The 22,740-nt window shown below is 27.3% G+C and overlaps 1 protein-coding gene across 8 annotated transcripts in view; it reads right to left on the reverse strand.

Moving 5' to 3' along the window:
- The window catches only part of LOC107439518 (axotactin), a 95,089-nt gene that overhangs the window by 38,558 nt on the left and 33,791 nt on the right, over positions 1–22,740 (reverse strand). For 6 of the 8 annotated variants that reach the window (XM_071179535.1, XM_043053322.2, XM_043053321.2 and 3 more), the window contains exons 2-8: positions 11,940–12,123; positions 8,972–9,129; positions 8,725–8,895; positions 6,367–6,633; positions 5,669–5,775; positions 4,623–4,780; positions 567–718 (exon numbers count right to left, since the gene is read on the reverse strand). In XM_071179535.1, the coding sequence (XP_071035636.1) occupies positions 567–718; positions 4,623–4,780; positions 5,669–5,775; positions 6,367–6,633; positions 8,725–8,895; positions 8,972–9,129; positions 11,940–12,123 (1,197 nt within the window). Of the gene's footprint in view, positions 1–566; positions 719–4,622; positions 4,781–5,668; positions 5,776–6,366; positions 6,634–8,724; positions 8,896–8,971; positions 9,130–11,939; positions 12,124–14,701; positions 15,159–22,740 lie in introns of those variants that run through there. The other 2 variants (XM_043053318.2, XM_043053320.2) reach the window with 2 other exon arrangements.

Consider the following 22,740-nt stretch of genomic DNA (forward strand, 5'->3'; position numbering starts at 1 on the left):
AATTACGCTCAGAAAAAAATTAAAACAAAAAAACTTAATATTATTCTTAAGTATTTCAAAAAACATAACACAATGAAACTTTTTAAACATACCATAAAGGTACAAATTAAAAGCTTCCAGAATAACATCTGTTTTGGATTCAATATAGATTAGCAGTGTCGTCTTATGGGATCCACATCATCCTAATCTGTTCCACAAAAAATCACCCTCATTCAAAGAATTCGAAATTCCAAACTTTTAAATGATTTTACAGTAACACTTGAATCCCCCACACATTTAGTAACATTTAACATATAACGTCTATAACAGCAGCGTGGAATTTTCCTATTTTTGTAAGAGTTGTTGATGGGAAATTGAAAATTTTTAACTTAAGACAATTTTATAAACTTAATAAATTCTTTTTACATATTTTTTAATTTTAGAAAGTTCTATTATTGGTTTTTCAACAGTCAACGTAAATACTCAACATACCAGACATCTGCTATCTCGTAATCAAAAATAGGGAGTAAACTACTACAACGGGATATATGACAAGTTTTTATTACTATTTAAAATTAATCTTACACCTTTGGTATCTTTTGGAGCAGAACCTATGTAAATCTCGGGATCCAGATGGAGATGATGATGAGAAGGTGACGTTTTAAGAGAGGTTTTCCAGCGAGAATCCAATTGAAGATTAACATTCATTCCATGATGCAATATAGTCAAAGTATGCCATCTGATACAGTAAACACAACAAATGAATAAAAAATTACAAGATATGTAAATAAATCATATATTTTTAATTAATGATAGAAAATTCATAACATGAAGCTTATCTATTAGCAGGTGTACATTTCAATATGCTTAATGAAAATTATTATCTCACAAGATCAAATGATTTTTAATTCATTATGAACTAAATAAATTAATCAGAAAAATATCTTAATTTGAAAAAAGAAATCAATTAAAGATTGATAATGCATTACTTTGATTATAATAACTGAACACATTTTTCAATGAAATAAAATGTTCATATTAGTAAATGAAAGTAATCTGTTTAAATCGGGGAGTAAATTTTTCACTTGCCATTAGCGATTGAATATTTAAACCAGGTGGGAAGATTTTAGCATTTAAAATGTTTAGTTAGACATGAAAGCCTATTCTTAAATCATTATACCTCCATGAAATTCCCTCAATTTCTTCGATTTATGCTAAGTTGCTTGCTTTTTACTTACTAAACCGTTACTTTTGAAAATATTGAAACTATAAGACAATTTAATTTTGATTTAATACTATTATTGTAATAAATTTGCTTCAATTATTTAACTTCTTCCTTTTATGACTTTGGACACATAAAACTTCATACTACATCTATTAGCATGCAAAATTGTTTGGATATTTTCTATAAATATAAAATATTAATGAGCAAAATTTTAATTTGGCTGGTATCTTTGAAACTTCATAACCAAGTTGTAATGATTTAAAAGCAATTTTCTCTGAATAAACTAAACCTACCTTTCCTTTCTCATTCATAAATATCTTAAAAATAGCCTTCTAATTTTTCAGAAATCGCAAAATGTAATAAAGTAATTTTTATTATATTATATAATTTAATATATTATATATATATTTAATATATTTTATATATTATATACTTTGATTTTTAAACCTAATAGTGTTTAGGTACTGATTACAAAAACTTAAAAGGCAAATAAAAATGTTAAATCTATTGAAAAAATATATTAGAGTACTTATTGATAAACTCATTGAAGTAGATGTAGCAATATGAATTGCTAAATAAAAAAAAGTTTTTCTCACAAAATAATTTCGATTTAAAAAAAAATTACTTACATTTTTAGCAATAAATTATCCTAATTTTGATTTTATAAAAAAAACTTATAATTCTTTTAATAAAATTATAAATATGATTTGAATTTAGATTCGCATTATAACAATGGCACAATTTTAAAAACATATTTTAAATTTAAAATTATTAAAATTTGTTAGATAGATAAAAATTATAAGTTTACTTATGTGAAGAATGTTTAAATATAAAAAAAGTCTACAAAGCAAATTTAAAGTTTTATTTCAATTCATATCGTCATTTTTAACATTTAATAATTATAATTTTTTTTTTATACATATTCAAGATTTAATGTTAAGTAGCTGGCATCGTGGAAAATTTAAACTTCAGTAGAGTCTTAATCATATGACACCACTTCCAATGAAGCTTAAAAACATTCCTATATTTGCTTCATCATCATTACAATTCAGGGATCAATTAATTACATTTAAGTTTTTATTCCAAAATTGTTATTACAGTCAAACCCCGCTATAGTGAACCTTCAAGGGACCGAAATTTTGGTTCACTATAACTGGGAGTTCACTATATTCGTTACGGAGGCAATTTAACTAATGGTTCCCAAACTCCTCCCTTTTATTACACATTATTCAAATAAATAACTGAAAAATATTATGTAGTAGCAAAAAATTTGTTATTTTTTATAACTCTTCGTTTTGCGTACAAATAGAATTAGTAATCTTTAGCTGATGAGCAATCTTCAACATCAGATCTTCCCGACTCTAATATAATTTTTCTTGAATTTCTGTTACTCCGCTTTTTAAACCTGTCTAACCTTCCACTCGAGCATATAAAAGTAGTCTCATAAATTCGCTTAGCAAATTCATCGAAATTTGTTCAAATACTGGAAGATTGCGGCTTCTTTGAATGCTGAACTATTTCAGCAATGCTTCTTCAACATCTTTATGATCTGCTTTTCTCAACTTTTTTCTGTCATCTAAATTTTTTTCATGAGCAGGTTAATTGCCTATTTTTCCATATGTTACAAACTGTAGATTTGGATAGTTTATATTCCCAGCAAATATCAGCTTGATTGCATCTATTTTAAATTTGTCCGATCAAAGGAGAACGTTTTATGTTTACTGCTCGCCATAGTTAAATTTGAGTAATTTGTTTGCTGGCCTTTTTTTACTGAACTGAGAGCAAAAAGGAGTTTAAATGAGGGCCTTATCAACACATATTAGTGTCCAACCCTTTGACCAATATACAGACGTGCCAACCTAGCAAAATTAACATTCAGGAGTTTCCCTAACAAGAATTCAGGAGATTTCAGGAGGGGTAAAAAAAGGTGCATGGTATGCAACATTTGGCACTTCTAAGGAATTTTAAGTAAAAAATTTATTAAATATAAGAATGCAAGAAATTTTACACACTAATAGAGCAATAATTGTTTAAAAATATTAAATGGAAATAAAATAATTAAACACAGATTTAGCAACACAAAACTATATTAGGTAGATACTCTTTAAATAAATACCATTTCCTTAATAAAACATTATTCAAAAACCCTTGACACTGTAATAAAAATGCACAAAAACTTTTAAAAAANGAAATTCGAGAGACAAAAAAAATCTCATCCCTGTATAAAGGTCAACCAGTTTTATCCCAAGGAAATGATTTTTAGAGAAACTTCAGAGGGAGGAAAAGGGACTTCAACAATTCCCTTCGTGGAAAATTAAATTCCTCATAAAACATTTTAACTTGGGCAAAAAAAAAATTTCAGCGGAAATTAGCGGGAAAAATGGAAAAATCTGAAAAAAAGCGGAAATCCGCGAATCCGCGGAAGAATCTCATTCCTGAGCAATATGAATTGCTAAATAAAAAAAAGTTACTCTTTTTCTCACAAAATAATTTTGATTTAAAAAGAATTACTTACATTTTTAGCAATAAATTATCTTAATTTTGATTTTATAATAAAAACTTATAATTCATTTAATAAAATTATAAATATGATTTGAATTTAGATTCGCATTATAACAATGACACAATTTTAAAAACATATTTTAAATTTAAAATTATTAAAATTTGTTAGATGGATAAAAATTATAAGTTTACTTATGTGAGGAATGTTTAAATATAAAAAGAGTCCACAAAGCAAATTTAAAGTTTTATTTCAATTCATAACGTAATTTTTAACATTTAATAATTATAATTTTATATATATATATAATCAACATTTAATGTTAAGTAGCTGGCATCATAGAAAATTTAAACTTCAGTAGAATCTTAATCATAGGACACCACTTCCAATGAAGCTTAAAAACATTCCTATATTTGTTTCATCCATCATTACAATTCAGGGATCAATCAATTACATTTAAAAGTTTTTATTCCAAAATTGTAATAATTAAGAAATAAAAACTTATAAAGTTTAAAACGGTATAAAGTTTTGGTACTAGTCTAACATGAGAAAAGTGCTATCTTCAACTTAGCTGAAGCCTAGAGAAGTATCTCTACTTTTTTTAAAAGGAAAAATTATTTAAAAATGGCAAGAATTAACTACAGCCGAACAATTAAAAGGGAGAGGAGGTAAGTGAGAAAACTAAAATTAATGACATGCATTCTTAAATTCATTTATTGAAAAATTTGTTCTCAAATTCACTAACAAATGAACATTTGCAATCTGCAAACATCTATCACTCAATTGCTTATTGCATTTATGGTACATTTTTATTTAAACATTCAAAAAATTTTAGTACATAATACAATTTTTTTTTTTTTTGTTCATGGAAAAAAAATAAACAATAGTTAACTGAAATATTAAGTAAGATCAACTCACGCTTCATCATTTAAGGAATATCCGATAGTTGAGTTTAAAGGACCATCTCCAAAATTTATTTCAAAATGAAGTTGACCGCCAAAAAGACTTAATGCCACATAGTTTTTGGTAGGATGATCACCAGATGCATATAGAAGAACAGAATCTTCAAAAAACGTCTAAAAATAATCAAGATTTATATGCGATCTAATTTAAATAAAAAACAATCTAATCGTTATACAAAATGATTCTTTTAAGATACCATTTCTAAAAATATTTTAGTAACATAATTATACACAAAAAAATAATGGAATGGATCGAACTGAATTCAAAGTTTAAACACACTAATTTTTATCAGAGGTGCCGATTTTCCAAACTATATATCAATAAATATGAAGCACAATACAATGTTTATGCAATTCAAATTAGAGAAATTTTAAGATGTATTTACAACTTAATCCTATAAAGGTATTGTAATATTAATAAAATTACACAAGAACCATAAAATTTTTTTAACTATTACCACTCTTAGGTAAAGGTACCAAATTAAATTAAAATACATATATCACTGAAATTTTACACTTCATTATTAAATGATAAAATTAAGTTGTTTAATTGGAATAAATAATTCAGTTTTGGTTGAATTTAAACTAGCACATGTTGCCTTTTTAGTATCATTCATTTATCCAGAGAAAAAAAATTTTGCAAATAGCATTTCAGATTTGAGTGAATATTCTTTTGTTTTGAAAGATAATTCTACTATTTCTAAAAGACATCAAAACATGTTTCACAATAATTATGTACCAAAATATCTTTAATAATTTTAAGCATTTGATAACTTTTTATGATTTATGGCACTCCATTCTTCCAAAATTATTTATAATCGGGATACTCAACAAAAAGGTAAAAAATTGTTTGCTAAAAGAGTACATTGTGTATACCAAACAAAACATTCATTTCTATTCATAAATTTGGGAATCTCATTAAATATAAGTTCATTATAAGTTGGTTCCACTATTTTGATTTTATTTTTAAATTTAAAAGTTTCAAAGTATATTCTTACTTACTTTAAATTGAAAGCTAATACGCATAGCTTCAGAATGAACTCTATCTCGCCAGTCATATAAACGATATGTAATATAAGAATAACCTTTAAAAGTAACAGTCACAGGATCTATAAACAAAAATTAAAAAATCTATTTGATAATAATATATAGCAAATACTTTAAATGATTACTAATGCTAATTAAAAGAATTTTAACTTAAAATAAGGCACAGTATATTAAATTTAATAACATCTTTAGTCAAGTTTACCCATGATATTTTAGAACAAAAATACCTTGAAACCAAAAATTAAAACGATTTCTTTCATGCTTTTAGAAAAGGTTATAAGAAATGTAATATTATCAGAAATTTCCACAGTTTTAAAAGAAGTAGAGAATTAAATTATGATACTATAGTATTTAATATATTTGAAACAACTAAAAAATAAGACAGACCAATTTTAATCAACATCAAGATTTAAGGTACAAAAACAGATATAATAAAAGATACATCTAAACAAATATATAGACTATTACTAACAAAAGCAAATGCAAGGAAAAATATTGGAAATGTGTTTAAAATGGGATCATAAGAATTACAACAGCTAGAAAATAAAACAGATAGAAATAAATTTTAATTAACATCAAGATTAATTGAACAAAAACAGATGAAATAAAAGATATATATAACACAAAAACAGATACAATAAGAGAATGCATACCTGCGCTAAAACAAATTTGGTCTTCATGATTTGTTCCAAAGCAATCACAAGATGCATGAGTATAATGGTTTATGCAACGGCCATTATATAAGCAGGGATTCTTTTTTGCACAGGAATCAAGACACCCATGTTGTAGATGATTATCTTTAATAACTTCTGCGGGGAAAAATGGACTATCTGATTCACTGAATGTTATGTTTCCCATGCATCCCACAAATCGGACATAATTATACTTCTGGATCATATCATAATTATTAGGGTCCAATCCTTGAAAGAAAAAAATAAACTTGATTACCAATACCAAAATTATATGATTAAAAAATTATAACAAATGATAATGGAAAATAATGAAAACTATTACTATTTTTTTTTTCACTTTAATATTGGTTCCTGGAATTAGAATGGACTTAATACCAAAACCAAGGTAAACTAAATTACATAACATGCTCAAGCAAGGGCGCCGGCAGAATAATGTAAAAGGGGGTGCAACCCTCTAACAAACTACCCCCCCCCCACACACACACACACACAAAAATTAAAAATATTTTGTTATTACATTTTGTTTTGTTATTACATATACTTTCATCTGTTAATTTTTTCAAAATACATTTCTTCATTGTTAACAAGATATTTAAAAAGTACGAATTTCTTGTACTTGAAAATTTTGCCACGAGAAACTGTACTGATGGCGCTGACATAGCTACTGACTTTGAAACACAAATGACTACAAACAGTAGTTTAGTATACTAACGTGTTTGTGTACGCTTAACATTGGTATTCATTGTGTTGATGAAGATTTACAGTTTTGAGAAGTCAGTTTGTGTTATACACCTTCGTTAAACTAAATAACTAATAGAAAATATAATATTACTTATATTTTATTAAATGAAATTAATTTAATGAATTTAATAAAAAACTTGTATAGCAAAATTGTTTTTCTGTATCTCTTTAATTGTTTAAAAAAAAGCCAGGGGGGTGCAAGTGCACCCCCTTGCACCCCGCTGCCGGCGCCCTTGTGCTCAAGGTTATAAAACCAAACATAGCTGAACTAAGTCTGATGCAAAAAAAAACCCAGAAAAATCAGAGAAAAGATCACTGAGGTTCCTCAGGAACATACGAATCATAATTGCCCTAGAATAGGCAAATCCAATAAGTTCATAGAAATTAATACTAAGACCACATTGGTTAATGATTGCCTTCTTTATTTGCAATGTAATAACTTATTTTTACATAGCTACATCCATAGCTTCCAGAACCTCAACTTTATTATTCATACCAGAAGTTGGAAGAACATAGTTCAGAAATACATGGTAAAATATAGAAATTAGTAGATAGTATGAAATATTAAAATTTAAGAAAATTATTTGGGATACAAAAATACTTGACAAATTAGTCTTTTTGGATTTTATTTTAACGCATCATTTAAAATTAATTATTTTTACTTCTTTCATAACAAAAACTGCAATTTTTTAAGAAAAAGAAGCTACCTAGCTTTTAAAATTATAAAGCAGCACAGATAAATGCTTTAATGTGCTAACCCCAATTATGTGAAATTGTTTTTGTTTATTCAACCATGGTTTAGTAAAATACTTCACCAGGGTGGGTAGCCAAATTATTCAACAAAAAATAAGCTCTTTTCAAGCACTCAAAAAATATTTTTAAGCACTTTAAAAAAATATAATTAAGCAGGATTGGAAAGTTTTTGACAATTGACGGTTTTATCTTGTTTTAACCGTCATGTCAAAAGAAAAAACCTTTTGGCATTGTTTTGACAATTGTCAAAAATCATGAAATTTTGAATCATGTAAAACGAATGACGTTTTCATACGCTACGGACTGACAATACCCCAAAATAGATTGGAGTTAAATTAATTGTGAAACGTTGAATAGAACAATGTAAACTGTGTCTTTTTGCATAATTCATGGTGAAATTTATCATGGTAAAGGAAAAATATCATTTTGAAAAAGGGAAAATTAAGTACTTTTTAAAAACACCCAATGAAAAAGGCACCTTTAAGGGCTTTCAAAAAATGAAAATAAGCACCTTTAAGCACTTTTTAAAAATGCTATGCACCGTTTCACACGAGAGCAATCTTTAGTATCAAAGTTCTAAAATGTACCTCAATTAGGTTATAAAGCATAATTTTTTTAAAAATATATTATATATATAATGTTAGAATAAATTCATATTCTTATTCTAAACTCTATTGCATTATTCTTTATTCTGTTATTTTTCATTCTAAAGTCATATCTTATCATAAGTGAAGCATGAGGGAGCAAACTTTTTGCTTTCATAAAAATTTTCGCTTATTTAGTTTAATGTATATATAATTTCACATATAAGTGAATAATCCATACCTCCAAAATACATAACTGTTTGAGGCAGCGTTCTATTAAAACCATTGTTGGGGCCTTGAAACAATGAAGGTAATGTAACAGTTAGTTCACTAGTATCAACTTTGACTGAAAAAACACCACCTCCTGGGTTTATTCTCAATGTTACATAATGCCATTTGTCTCTGTTTAGTCCTGAAATGCATAAAAATCTCTTTAATAATTAATTTCTAAAAGAACACTATCATGAAATAAAGAATTAAAGACTCACCTTTTCCAATAAAAATAGTATCATCTGAATAATCATGGAAAACACGAATGACTTTAATTTGCCCATTCTCAAGCATTACATATAATTCATATAATGGAAAGATTTTAAAATCTGTCACTGAGCCATGAAAGAGTAAGAGACCATGAGGACGAGTAGTTCTAAAAAAGAAAAATCATTTTATGTTGACGAAAATGGGTATTGAAATTAGAATATCTTGAAAAGTGAATAATGCTATATCAGGGAGCGTAACAAAATCTTTCAATAAAAAATAAGCACCTTTTAAACACTCAAAAAATATTTTAAGCACTATACATATTAACAAAATGCAAGATAATTTTAAAAAACTTTAGATGATCATGAGAAAATTACTAGTTTCTGACAAAGAACTCTTTTCTTGATTATATTAGACACTATAAAATGATTGAGAGATTTTTCGATTCGGAGGGTGGAAAATGAAGTCTGAAATTAAGAATATCTTGCAAAATGCAGCAGAGTTGCACATGAGAAGGCAATTATCTCACCGAATCCAACTCAGTAGACGTACTACATACGGACTCGCAAGTATTTCATCAAACATGTAAAATGATTGGCGCTTTCATACGCTATGGACCGTTGGTACACCAAAATGGATTGTGGTTAAATGAATTGTGAAAACGTTGAATAGAACAATGTAAAAAGCACACTTTTGCATACTCCGTGACGAAAATCGACACGGCGAAAATCGACAATCTCATTTCAAAAATGAGAAAAAAAATCTCATTTTTGAAAAGGGAAAATTAAGGACTTTTTAAAAACATCCAATGAAAAACGCACCTCTAAGGCCTTTTAAATAACGAAAATCGAAAATAAGCACCTTTAAGCACTTTTTAAAAAGGCTATGCACCATGGACAGTAATGGAAAACAATTGCATGCTATTTCCTTTTAATGTAAAATAAAAAGAAAAAAGTAAAACTATTTTCGTCCGTAGAATAACAGTTAATTATTTGAGATGAGTTATTTATCATAGATAGTCTATAAATATTAAAAGAAAGTAAAGAACCACTCAACAACTCTTTGTGGGCTTCGGCTGCTTTGATTTCTGAGACAAGTTAGAATAAGACAAGTTAGACCATCGATTTGAAGCTGAGTGAGATTCATGCCCAGCAGCCAGATATCGAACATTAGTTCTACACAATGACAACTCAGAGCTTTTATCAAAATTTAATCAAACATGTAAAATGATTGGCGCTTTTATACGCCATAGACCGGCGGTACGCTGAAATGAATTGTGAAAACATTGAATAGAACGAAGTGTACAGCGTCTTTCTGCATAATTCATAGCGAAAATCAACATGGTAAAGGAAAAAATCACAATTTGGAAAAGGGAAAATTGAGCACTTTTAAAAAACACCCAATGAAAAAAAGCAGAAAAAAAGCACCTTTAAGGACTTTTAAAAAACGAAAATCGAAAATAAGCACCTTTTAACACTTTTTAAAAACGCTATGTACCATGTATATACATAAAATGCATTACAAAAGAAATGTAAACAGAGTTCTCTGATTTTCGTCAACTGCTGTAGTACAGCAGTTCCTACAAGACGTTACGTAGAACCCTTGAGTTCCGGATAAGGGCCTTAGGGGTGCCAAGAACTAGGAATTATTTAAGCCTTTGATTTCATTTATATCCAATTAACAATACAATAATTAGTTAATTTATAGATTATTAAATTACTTAAAGAAAATGCCAGAAAGAATAAACTAGCAAAATTAAAAAAAAAATTCTTGACAACAATATATTGAATAAATTATGAAAAGGATATACATTTATGAAAAATAGCATCATTAAGAATTTGTCATCAAACTTTTCAATTGAAAATAAAGATAAAAAAATATCAACACTAAAGAAATATGTTCTGCTAATAAGTACAGTAGGGAACCGATTATCCGGAACGATCGGGACCATCGCTATTCCGGATAACTGATTTTTCCGGTTTTCTGAATCGCTACAAAAAGTCGTTTTTTTATTGTTAAACCCAACTAAAAAAAAATATTTGGAAATAATCTTAAAAAGAAGAAAAAAAGATGAAGTAATACACTAGTGATTATTTCCAAAATGATGGTAAGGTAAACATTTTCAAAAAAGAAAGAAAAATCCTAAAATCTTAAGAGGAAAAAAAAAAATTTNTTATGCTGCGATGGAAACAACTTAAATCAATTATTGTGATTTTGCTTTAATGCAGTGGTTCCTTATTTTTTTCGGCTATTGAACCCTAAATAAGCAACATTATTTAGGCGGAACACCAAACTTATAAATTTTAATCAGGTCATTGTGAATATTATAACTTATAGAAGAATATTTTTAAAATAACTAATTAGAGGAATAAAGATTTTTAATTGTTTTATTATTATTAACTTTAAATTAGGTTTAATGTCCAACAGTTAAATTTGCAGTCCTTTTGCTACATCTAGTCAAGTTATTAATTTGTTTTCGGTGCATATAGATAAGCTGTATATGAATAAAATAAGCCAAATTATGGTATACTTCAAAATGAAAAATTTAAAGAATTGCTATAAATGTCGCAAATGAATATTACTTTATTATTTCTATTTTATTATATTACTTTATTTATTAAGTAATTTATTAACTTTATTTAGATTTGAAAGTCATGATAAGAAATACTAATACAGTATTTTATATTAGCTTGTTCTTTGTATTGCTTGTTTCATACATAGTTTGTTATAGAAATATTATATTTCCTATTTAAAAATGCCATTTCTATTTCATTGGTATTTTATTTTAAATCATTTCACAAGGGCAACCGAAAGATTAAATAAATTACAAATTATAAGTTGGATCTAAATATAATGAAAGGTTTTCAAATTTATCACTAGTTATAAAAATCATAACTCGCTGAACCCTTTTAACTCTTCCACGGAACCCTACAGTTCCGTTGAACACTATTTAAACACTGACCTAATGAGTCTTACCTAAATTGAAATGTCACCTCCCTGATGGATGGCAATGACCATACTGGTTTAACTTGTAAAAATGATTGTGGCTGTGCAAATGTGAAAAGTTGACTAGATAGTAATATTTCTGATTCAGATGAAAATACAGATGAAATTAAACATACAATGAACATTACTTCTAACATGGCGATTTCCTTTTGTGCTGAAAATAATAAAATATTATAAGTATCAAACAAATTCTATTTTAATTGAAATTTCATTACAAAAGTTTTGGGAACAAATGTTTATTAATAAAAGAAAGTTATTATAAGTTTTTTTTTCCTCTTATTTAATTAATGAAATATTTCTAGAAAGAAATCTGTCAAGATCACCTTATTTGACCATGATATTTAAACTTATTTTAAGTAAGTACAATACAATTTTCAGAAACCTTGTATTGATCTGCAGCACCATAGAAAAATTCTAAAATTTATCCGCAGAGTATGAAGAAGATATCTTTATTCAGATGTTGAAATGTTTGTATTCAAATACTCAGAATGTCTTAGTGTGTGATAAATTAAAAGCACTAATAAAAGGAAGCACTAAAAATTAATTAATTTAAACTTAATTAGAGAATATGAAAACTTAAATCAAGATTAAAGACAAACTGTTATATTGGAGAATTAGGGATATAAACATTTTTAAGTTTAAACAAATTTTGTCTGAGAAGCTAAAATGTAACCGTGACCCACGGTTGTGCTGTGCTGGTTTTGCCACTGAGGGCATTAACTTTTTATTTTTCGGGACAAAGTGCTGATTTTTGCAAGTTATTCAAAGGGGATATTGCTGCTAGCAGTGAATTTTTGTACAAACTGCCCAAGTGTAAAATCAATTAAAGGATTAAGAACATAAACATTAAGTTTAAAAACTTCAATTTTTATTTAAAAATAAAACAAATATTTAACATTAGTAGTTATTACAAAAACATGTTCAGTTTTCCCAAAAAAAATTCTTCAAATATCTGAAACTCCATATTTTTATTTTACTGCTGATACCTACTGATTTACAATTTTCTTCAAATGATGTTGAAAATTTAATTTTAACTGAAGAGGCAAAATACATTTAAAGTACAGAAGACAAAAATTAATGCTTATCCCAAATGAAAATGTTTAGATGAAAATTTAATTTTATCTAGTGATAAAATATAGTTAACAAGAACAAGTTTATAATTAAAAATTATGGTTATAAATATTATATTGAAATGCTGTGGTTATAAAAAAAAAAAAAAAAATTTAAATAAGGAAAGCATAATTTGTAAATAATTGTTACAAACTTTAAAATAAAATAAGATTGATTAATTTGATTGGTAATTTATTTTTAATGCAAAGATTACAAATAAAAAGTTAATTTGAAAAAAGAAACAGAAAGTGAAATTTGCTCTATGCACAATATAAATAAAAAGTATATTGAAGTAAGGAAAACTATAATGTTGTTAATAGTTATAACTAACTTCAAAATATATAAATAAACAATACATAAAAAATTTTATCTGTATTTATCAAAGCTGTTCAAATATTTAATAAAATTAGATGAAGTAAGGAAAGCATCATCAGTTGTTTACTATTATTACAAATTACAGAAAAATTTCAGTTAAAAAAAGAAGAAAAACTTTCTTAAAATGTAGATGTATCATTGATTCAATGGTAAAATAATTTCATAGATCATTTAATTATAAGGTTATAAACAAAATAAAATGAAGTAAGAAAAGCAGCATAAACATATGATATTTAAATTTGTAAAAATTTACTCCAAAATAGAAAAGCGTTCATTGCAAAAAAAATATTTTGGTGAAAATTTACATTTATATGGTAAAATATAAAGACTATTGCACATTTTTCAAATATTAAGGTTAATAAAACAAAGATAAAAGAAATAAAGCAACATTTGATGTTGTAACTAACTTCAAAATAGAATCAACATGGGACAAGTTTTATTTAGATAAAAATGGAAGTTAATTTCAAAACATGAAATATTAAAACTATTGCAGATATAAATCAAATACTAAGGTCATAGAGAAAAATTAGTTATCTTTTATTTATAACTTTAATACCAAATAAATAAATTAAAATACAAAAAAAAATGAAATGACATTTGATGTTTTATTTATAGTTTTTAGAACTTATATAACAAAATACAACTAATAAAGAAAAATATTCATTTGAAAAAAATATTTTGATGGAATGTTACATTATATGATAAAACTATTATTTACATAAATCAAATATTAAGATTATGAAAAAAGGATAATTATGTTTTATTTATAACCTTTTTTACAAAATAAATAAATTGAAATGTATGAAAAACAACGAAATTAGGTAAAGTAACATCTGCTGTTGTCTTTATAGTTGTTACAAACTACAAAATAAAAGCAACATCTAATGTTTATGGTTGTTACAAGCTTCAAAATTAAAATAAAACAGAATTTTTAATATATTGTAGAAGAAATAATGTAAGCATAAAAATATTAACAACAATAATACTGAAAAAATTTTATTTGTACAAAAATATTCAGACGAAAAGTTAATTTTATAGCATAAATTATTTAAAGCTATAGCATGTTTCATTATAAAAAAAATTAAGATAATTGAGTAAAAATAAAGGAAAGAAACTGATATTTATAGTTGCATACTTCGAAATTAGATTTTTGAAGAAAATTTAGAAAATATGAAATAATTTGAATATTAAATATATATTATTATAACACCAAAGATGAATTGAAGCAAAGATTTATAGTTACTAACTTCAAAACAAGATGACTTTAAATGGAAATGTGCATTATAAAAAAAATTACGTATATAATTTAAATGCAATTTACCACCAGTGTTGTATAAATAAATACTAAATCAATACTAATATTTTTTATAGAGAAAGATATCATATTCGTCAGCGATATCTATTATGGAATGTAAAAACAAGGAACTGCTTCATCCATGTCAAACACGCTGTCAACAGTAGAATTAATAAATATAGAGATAGCAGATAACACGTTCTTTTAGATAACATTTCCGTTCTTCATTCTCCATGAATTAGCAGCAACAAATCAGATCTATGAAAAATTAAAGGCGATCAATGAAGCATACTCGGAGCGAACAGAGCGTTTTGCGCCAGGAAAAAATAAATAAATAATTTAAAATGGCAGCCTGTTGCACGGCTCACATCCTGCCCGATGACGCAACAAGACATACATTACTTTCCGTTGTCTACCGTGAAAATTTTTGGCCGTTCAAAATTGCCTCCGTTTCCGACTGCTGCGCAAAAATATTCTGTTTTCATGCTTTTAAAAGTAATTAAAATTAAATAAAATTCGATCAAAGTGAGGATTTATACAAAAATATATTTAAAATGGAAAAAAACTGTAACTGAAGAAAAATGATATAGAATGATAATATCTCATCGAACTATCTATTCTGTTTTCGTGCTTTTAAAAGTAATGAAATTAAATAAAATTCGATCAAAGTGAGGATTTATACACTAATATATTTTATATGGAATTAAACTGTGATATGGAATGATAATACCTCATCGAACCAATCTATCGTTAAAATAAATTAATTTATCGTACAAGTATAGTTCAGATTTTTAAAAATAAATTCTAGAAACTAAAAATAAATTTTCCTGAAATATGCACATTTACTCTATTCTGTGTCAGCTAATTCAGAAAATTATTTCTAAACGCTGGCGTTTCTTGTCAGTAGAATAACCGGAATTATATCCTTGATGCTTACCCTATGCTTCAGATAGAAGGGCACCAGCTTACCTTCGATGTTAATGCGGACGGTGCGCAAGTGTCCACATTACTACTGTCAATGCCAATTTGAATAGCAATTGCATAAAAAATACGAGTTTCGTCAAATAAAAAAATAAAAAACACGAAAAAATGAAACATTAATTTAACTCATTTTTTTTTCAATAAAATAATTTTGCAGATGAAAATTTAAAATTACTTTGGTCAGGTGAGTACAGAGAATCTTCAATATTAACATTACGCGGTGTCTGGGGTACGACAAGAGATAAAAAATGATGAAAAAAGATGACTTTTCCATTTTACCTCTTCATAGTACCTCTTCCTCCTTCAGCAATCTCACTGACATGCATTATAGTACTTTAATTAATTAATTTTGGGTGCAATCTTAAGCATTTACGTAGTATTTAATAAAAGAGAACAGTTGAAAAATTCCTATAAAATTGATGAAATAATGCTCCTTTCAAACTGACATAAAATAAGCATTATTAAAAAGTAATAACTATTTAGTTTTTTTTAGAAAAAAATAGTAGTTTCGCATAGGTAAAAAAAAAAAATAATAAATAAATAAATCTTAAAAGTATAACTAACTAAATATTATAAATATCTCTCGATATTAAAAAAAAAAAACGTAAGGGCCGCGGACGCCGCTGTTTTGAATGTTCACCTTTAACATTAAATTTTGTTTCGCTGTGCAAAAACTATAAGACGTAGAAACTGGAAATTACGAAGATGAGTAGAAAAATGTACAAGGGTACAATAGAATAAAAAATTAACATTAGAGTTGGTTCGAGTTATTAGTTAGATAATTGTTAACTGTTAAACTTGTAAGTAAAAATATCTTGTTGGCCGCTCTAGAGCAACAGGAATGCAACTATGCAGTTGAAATTTGTCACGCTGTATACGAAATTTATAGCAAATTTGAGTGTTTTTTGTGATATATTTTCAGCTTATTTACTTTAGATATTGACTATTTATCCATTGTTGTAGAAAATTTATTTTTCCAATACAAGATCTTTATTTTATAAGTTCGCATCCGTGTAGATATCAATGAATAGTATCAAAAGAAGAGAGATGGATTACAAGTTGACAGATATAAATCTTGACATTGAGGCGAACCGGGTTCGAATCCCAGTCGATACGAATTCCGCATCCGGCTTGCAATGACCACAGTGCAGACGTGAAAGATCCTCAGTGGTAGACGGATCATGGGTTAGAGTCCCCTTGCCGTCAGGGTAACCGTGGGAGATTTTCGTGGTCTTCCTCTCCATGTAACGCAAATGCGGTTTAGCTCCATCAAAAAGTCCTCCAGCAAATTTCTCCCAATACTTGATCCAGGAGAGTTCCCTTGTCTTCTGGATTGGGTTCAAAATTACAAGGCTACGGAGTTGAACATTAATAGTCGTAAACCCATAAAGTTGGGTCGGTTGTTCAACGGACGGTTATAAAATAAAATAAAAATAAATCTTGACATTTGTTATAAAATTTGAAAAATAAAGTTAATAAATAACTATAAAAACCGTTCCCCATTTGAATTGTTATAAGTTTCGTCTATGACTAAAATAATTTCTCATTTATTTATTTTTTTTATTTTTGCATCTCATAATCTGTATTCCTTAGGTTAAATTTTTTTGTACAGTTGATTAGTTTTCAGATCTAGGTCATCGTCTATTTCGTTACGATTAACATACCAGCAAAATATTCTTATACAAACACTACAATCATTGTATATTTCGGAAACAAAATATTTATATGAAATTGAATTGTTATTTAAGGTGCGGATAACAGCTGAATAACATGCAAACCAATCACATATAACAATAGACTAATACATTTTCATGGGTAATTTTATGAGGTATTGAATTAATTTCTATTGTGACTCTGAGAGGTGAGGAAAAAAAAAGCTATTACGCATCACCGACTTCGTACTTATTTTAATGAGAGGGTGTTAGATAAAATAAATAACAATAACGCACTAACATTCACCCTGATATGCAGTAAATATATAAAATAATACTTTTGCATTAGCCTACAGGTAATAAACATAAAAATTATTATGTTAGTGAGCAAAAAATTTTTGATTAGCCTACATATTTTCAGACATATGGGGCAACAAGCAGAATGGTTCAAAAGTAAGGGAGAAAAGATAAAATTTTGATGTGATTTAACGAATTCCATAAAATTTGATCTCACTAAATTTTTGTCATTTCCAAGACAATTGTGTAAATTACACGAAATTTCGGAGAATTAATTAGTGCAAAAGGGTAGAATTTAATTAATTTATTTTTAAATCGGTATGTATAAAACTAGAAATAATGTAAATGGGAAAAAACGTCAAATGCAGTACCAGAAAATTATAACCTTGTTAGAAGTTTTATTTATTTATTTATTTTTATTATAAGTTTTATAAAGCTTATAAAATTTATGATTTTGTAATTTTATCAGATTGCTTCAGAGACTATTAGGGGTCGCGAAAATGCTGCGACAAACTTCTAGGGGAGTTAGGGTACATCAACAGGATTAAAACGGCTTAGTTTAGTATCCTATACCCGGAAATGTCCTCGCACGCCGCTAGGGGCGCTTCTCCTATTATTATGACCTGTTCAAAAGCACAAGATGAAACATGGGTTCCTACAGGACCTTATTTAGAAATCTGGGGGTCCTAGGCACAAAACTGTTAAAGGTCCTATTTGTCCTAAGATTTACATGTTTATTTACAAAATACTTTTAAATCCCTTATAACTTGGTAACAACATTTGTAAATTTGTGCTAAAATTTATTTCGATTTTTGTAAACTCATAATTCTAACTAACACATTGTTAATTCATAATTCCTGATTTAGAAATAAGGCGGTCTTAGGCACAAAACTGTTGGAGGTTCCATTGGTTCTTAAATTTACATGTTATTCATCTAGAAAATTATTTTCCCTTTTTTTAAAACATAGATAGGTTGTAATATATTTGTAAATGTGTGCTAAAATTTATTTCAATTTCGGTTAACTCTTTAATTTTTATAAACAATTAATTCTAAGGAAAAAAAACAAACGTAAATATTTGTAACATTTAGGGGGTTTCCAGACATGTAGGGATCCTAATCTTGGGCCTCTCATGTCTCATGATAAATCAGGCCCCCATTTCCTAAGCAACTTTAATCCTGATGATGTACTCTAACTCCCCTAGAAGTTGGTTGCAACATTTTCGCTACCCCTAATAGTCTCTGAAGCAATCTGATAAAATTACAAAATGATAAAATTTTATAAGCTTTATAAAATTTATATTAATGTAATTTTAAAAAATATCATCAGCTGGGAGAGAGAAAGCCGTTGCAGATTTGAAATCAGCGATACAAAAATATCTAAGATTTGTTTTTAAAAAAAATCTCATGCAACAGGAAGAAAAAAAAATGTTCCCTCCAGAGTTATTGCTGTTGTTTCTTATCTCACATAAAACCAAAAATCTCTAAAAAAAAGTCTAAAAACAAATACGGATCCCTTAAAATCTCGCGCCAGTAAAACCTAAGCATTTGAGAATATGGGTCGGGAATTGCACCAGTGACACTCAGAAAAGAATTTTCCCCCTCAGGGGTCTGTTTAGAAAAAATTTGGGTTCGTTAGCGGACCCTGCACAAAATATCTTTTCATAAAAACGGACCCTTCACAAAATAATTTATCTTTTAATCGGACCCTTCACAAATTTGTTTATCTTCATTATTGTTTTGTTAATCGAATAAATCCTTTCCAGGAAGGAGGGCGGAAGAAAGACAAATGCAAACGAGCTTTGTCCTTCCTTTATTCGTCCGAAATGAATGTTCTGCGTTCAGCAGTATAGGCTAAATACCAAATATTTGTATGATGCATCTCTAATTTAGAAGCAGCAATTGTTGTTTATTTTTGAAAATTTAATTTTTTTAATTATAATTTTACAGTGCCGAGCATAATCTTGTGTCTATTTACAATTTAACAACTGCTTGAAAAAGTTTTTTGCAATAACCGGACTCTATTTGTACAAATTCATAAAAGCGGACCCTGGTTGAAGGAATGTGAGTAATTTTTTCACAATTTCACGAAAACCGGACCTTTCACAAATTGTCTGGACAGCCCCTGTTTACAGTGTTGAGCATAATCTTGTATGTCTTTACTATTTAAAAACTCGTTGAAAAAGTTTTTTTGCAATAACGGACCCTATTTGCACAAATTCACAAGAGCGGACCCTGGTTGAAAAAATGTGACTTAACGTTTATTTTATATTCACAAATTACGAGTCATTTTTTCACAATTTTACGAAAACGGACCTTTCACAAAATGTCTGGACAGACCCCTGGCAATGTTGAGCGGACTTTCCAATCCTGTAACTTTATAAGAATGATGTTTCTGAAGCGTTTTCAATGCACGTTTTTGCATATCGCAAACACATCCTCAATCTCAGAACCCCTGTGTTCCCTAGGGTTCCGTGGAACACTTTTTTAGAACCGCTGATTTATGCCAATGTTTGTTTAGATACCAAAAACATTAACGCAGTTTACGAGTAATACTTCTCTTGCTTTTAATCACTCTCCACTTTTGTCTAAAGATAGTTATTTCAAAAATTAATCTTTTCTTTGCGGTTTTTTGAGCATGCGCTCAGAAGCTACAGCTGTTACCCAACAGTAAAAAAGTCTGTCCTCTCTTTGATCATAATCTAAAAGTTCGGTCGCTGATCTGTAATATGGTTAAAGTTTCCCCAAACAAAAGCGCCGTTTTCTGAATGAGATTTCATGTTGAATTGACCTTTTCCCGAAACCCAGAAGCCGGATCGATGTGCCGAGTCTGCGGCGGTCATTCACCGGATCGATCCCTTTTCTCCTGTCTCCCAAATTCCGGAGACGAACCACAGGAGAGACGAGCTCTCGCTCTTCCTTCTTTGTTTTTTTTTCTTCTTTCTTTGCATTCCACTTTCGCTTATTGTATCCGCCCTTGATCTATTGTTGTGCCGATTATCTTAAAAGATAAATTTGGCGCAGTTTTAGAGCAATTGTATGAAACGCAGCAGGATTGGGCCGTAATTTAAAATACATGAGCTTCATTTTGTAAAGACGAATGTTGAATATTTATTTCCTTTTAACTAAATATGATATCTTTGAAAAAGATCTTTTCAGATTTAATATTAATAAATATTATTTATAGTTCGCAATTGTGATGTGAACTATAGCGAAGAAGAAAATAGTTGTTACAAGAACAAAAGAAAGTAAGGAATAGTTAAGTCAAATGGGCAGGATCATCATTATGGTTATAAATATTATAATTTCCATTTTAGTATGCGTACTTTTAGATAAATTAATTATTATTATTATTATATGTTTTAATTCACAGTTCATTTAGACATTCTTATCTTTAAACAAACTAATTTATTTATTAAAATATTTTTATATTACTATTAGACTTATGTAAAAAAGTACCGTGAAGGTAAATAAAAATCCTGCAAAAATAAATTATTTGTTAATTCATATTTTTCTTCTAAAGCTCAATCCCGCTTTCTTTTTTAATTGATACAACCATGAAATCATAATTATTCATAAAAATTATCAGTATTTATTAAAGTTTTTATTTTCAGACATTATACGTCATGAATGTGATTTCAGAAAATAATGACTTTATTTTTTATNAAATTAAACTTAAGACTACATACTTTAATGCTGTATGTATAGAAAAAATTATTTTTTTAGTATTAAAATGAAGTTTAATCGAAACATTCAACCAATTTTTCTTAATTTCATGACTACTGTATTCAACATATTTTCAAAACTATTGTTTACCATGTTAACAGCTGCATAAATACTTGAAACTTTGAAAATAATCTTTTTTTAATACAACAATTAATGTCCGATGGCCCATTGACTTGAAAAAATATTCTATACATATGAAATTGACTGTGGGCGGGGGTACCCGCTGGGCGGGGCGACCCGACTCTCCCCTACATGAAGAAATTTGATATAAAATTATAAATATTTTTTTATCCTCGCGACACCAAAACCAAAATTATTATAGAATTAAAGCGAGTGTTAAATGTACCGAGTAGATAAATTTTTTTCTTCTAAGACCCAATATTTTTTTATTCGATGATTAAAAATTATTATACACAATACTAGGTTATAATATTAATAGGAAAAAAATTTGATGTATAAATATTTATAAAATTTTTTTTCAATAAATTAATAAAACCAATAGCATTATTTTTTCTTCAAAGATCAAAAATTATTTCACATAATACTAAAGATGTTAGTTTATATATTAATTTAAAGAACTTTGATATAAAATTATAAATATTTTTTTATCATCGAGACATCAAAACCAAAATTATTATAGAATTAAAGAGATTGTTAAATGTATCGAGTAGATAAGTTTTTTTTTTCAAAGGTCCAATATTTTTTTTTCGATGATATAAAATTATTATACACAATACTAGGTTATTATATTAATAGAGAAAAAAAATTGATGTATAAATATTTATTAATTTTTTTTTAATAAATTAATAAAACCAATAGCATTATTTTTTCTTCAAAGATCAAAAATTATTTCACATAATACTAAAGATGTTAGTTTATATATTAATTTAAAGAATTTTGAAATAAAATTATAAATATTTTTTATCATAGCGACATCAAAACCAAAATTATTAAGGAATTAAAGCGGGTGTTAAACGTATCGAGTAGATAAATTTTTTTCTTCAAAGACCCAATATTCGATGATTAAAAATTATTATACACAATACTTGGTTATTATATTAATAGAGAAAAAATGTGATGCATAAATTTTTATTACATTTTTTTTTAAATTAATAAAACCAATAGCATTATTTTTTCTTCAAAGATCAAAATTTATTTCGCATAATACTAAAGATGTTAGTTTTTATATTAATATAAAGAACTTTAATATTAAAAAAAACATTTTTAAAGCATTCTTTGAGACAATATTTCTTTAGAAGGACCAAAAATTAATATTCTTATTTCTACAGATGGTATTAAGTTTTATTATTTTATTATTATCATTATTAACTAGAAAAA

The sequence above is a fragment of the Parasteatoda tepidariorum genome, chromosome 4 (assembly GCF_043381705.1).
Source record: "Parasteatoda tepidariorum isolate YZ-2023 chromosome 4, CAS_Ptep_4.0, whole genome shotgun sequence".
Taxonomy (NCBI): domain Eukaryota; kingdom Metazoa; phylum Arthropoda; class Arachnida; order Araneae; family Theridiidae; genus Parasteatoda; species Parasteatoda tepidariorum.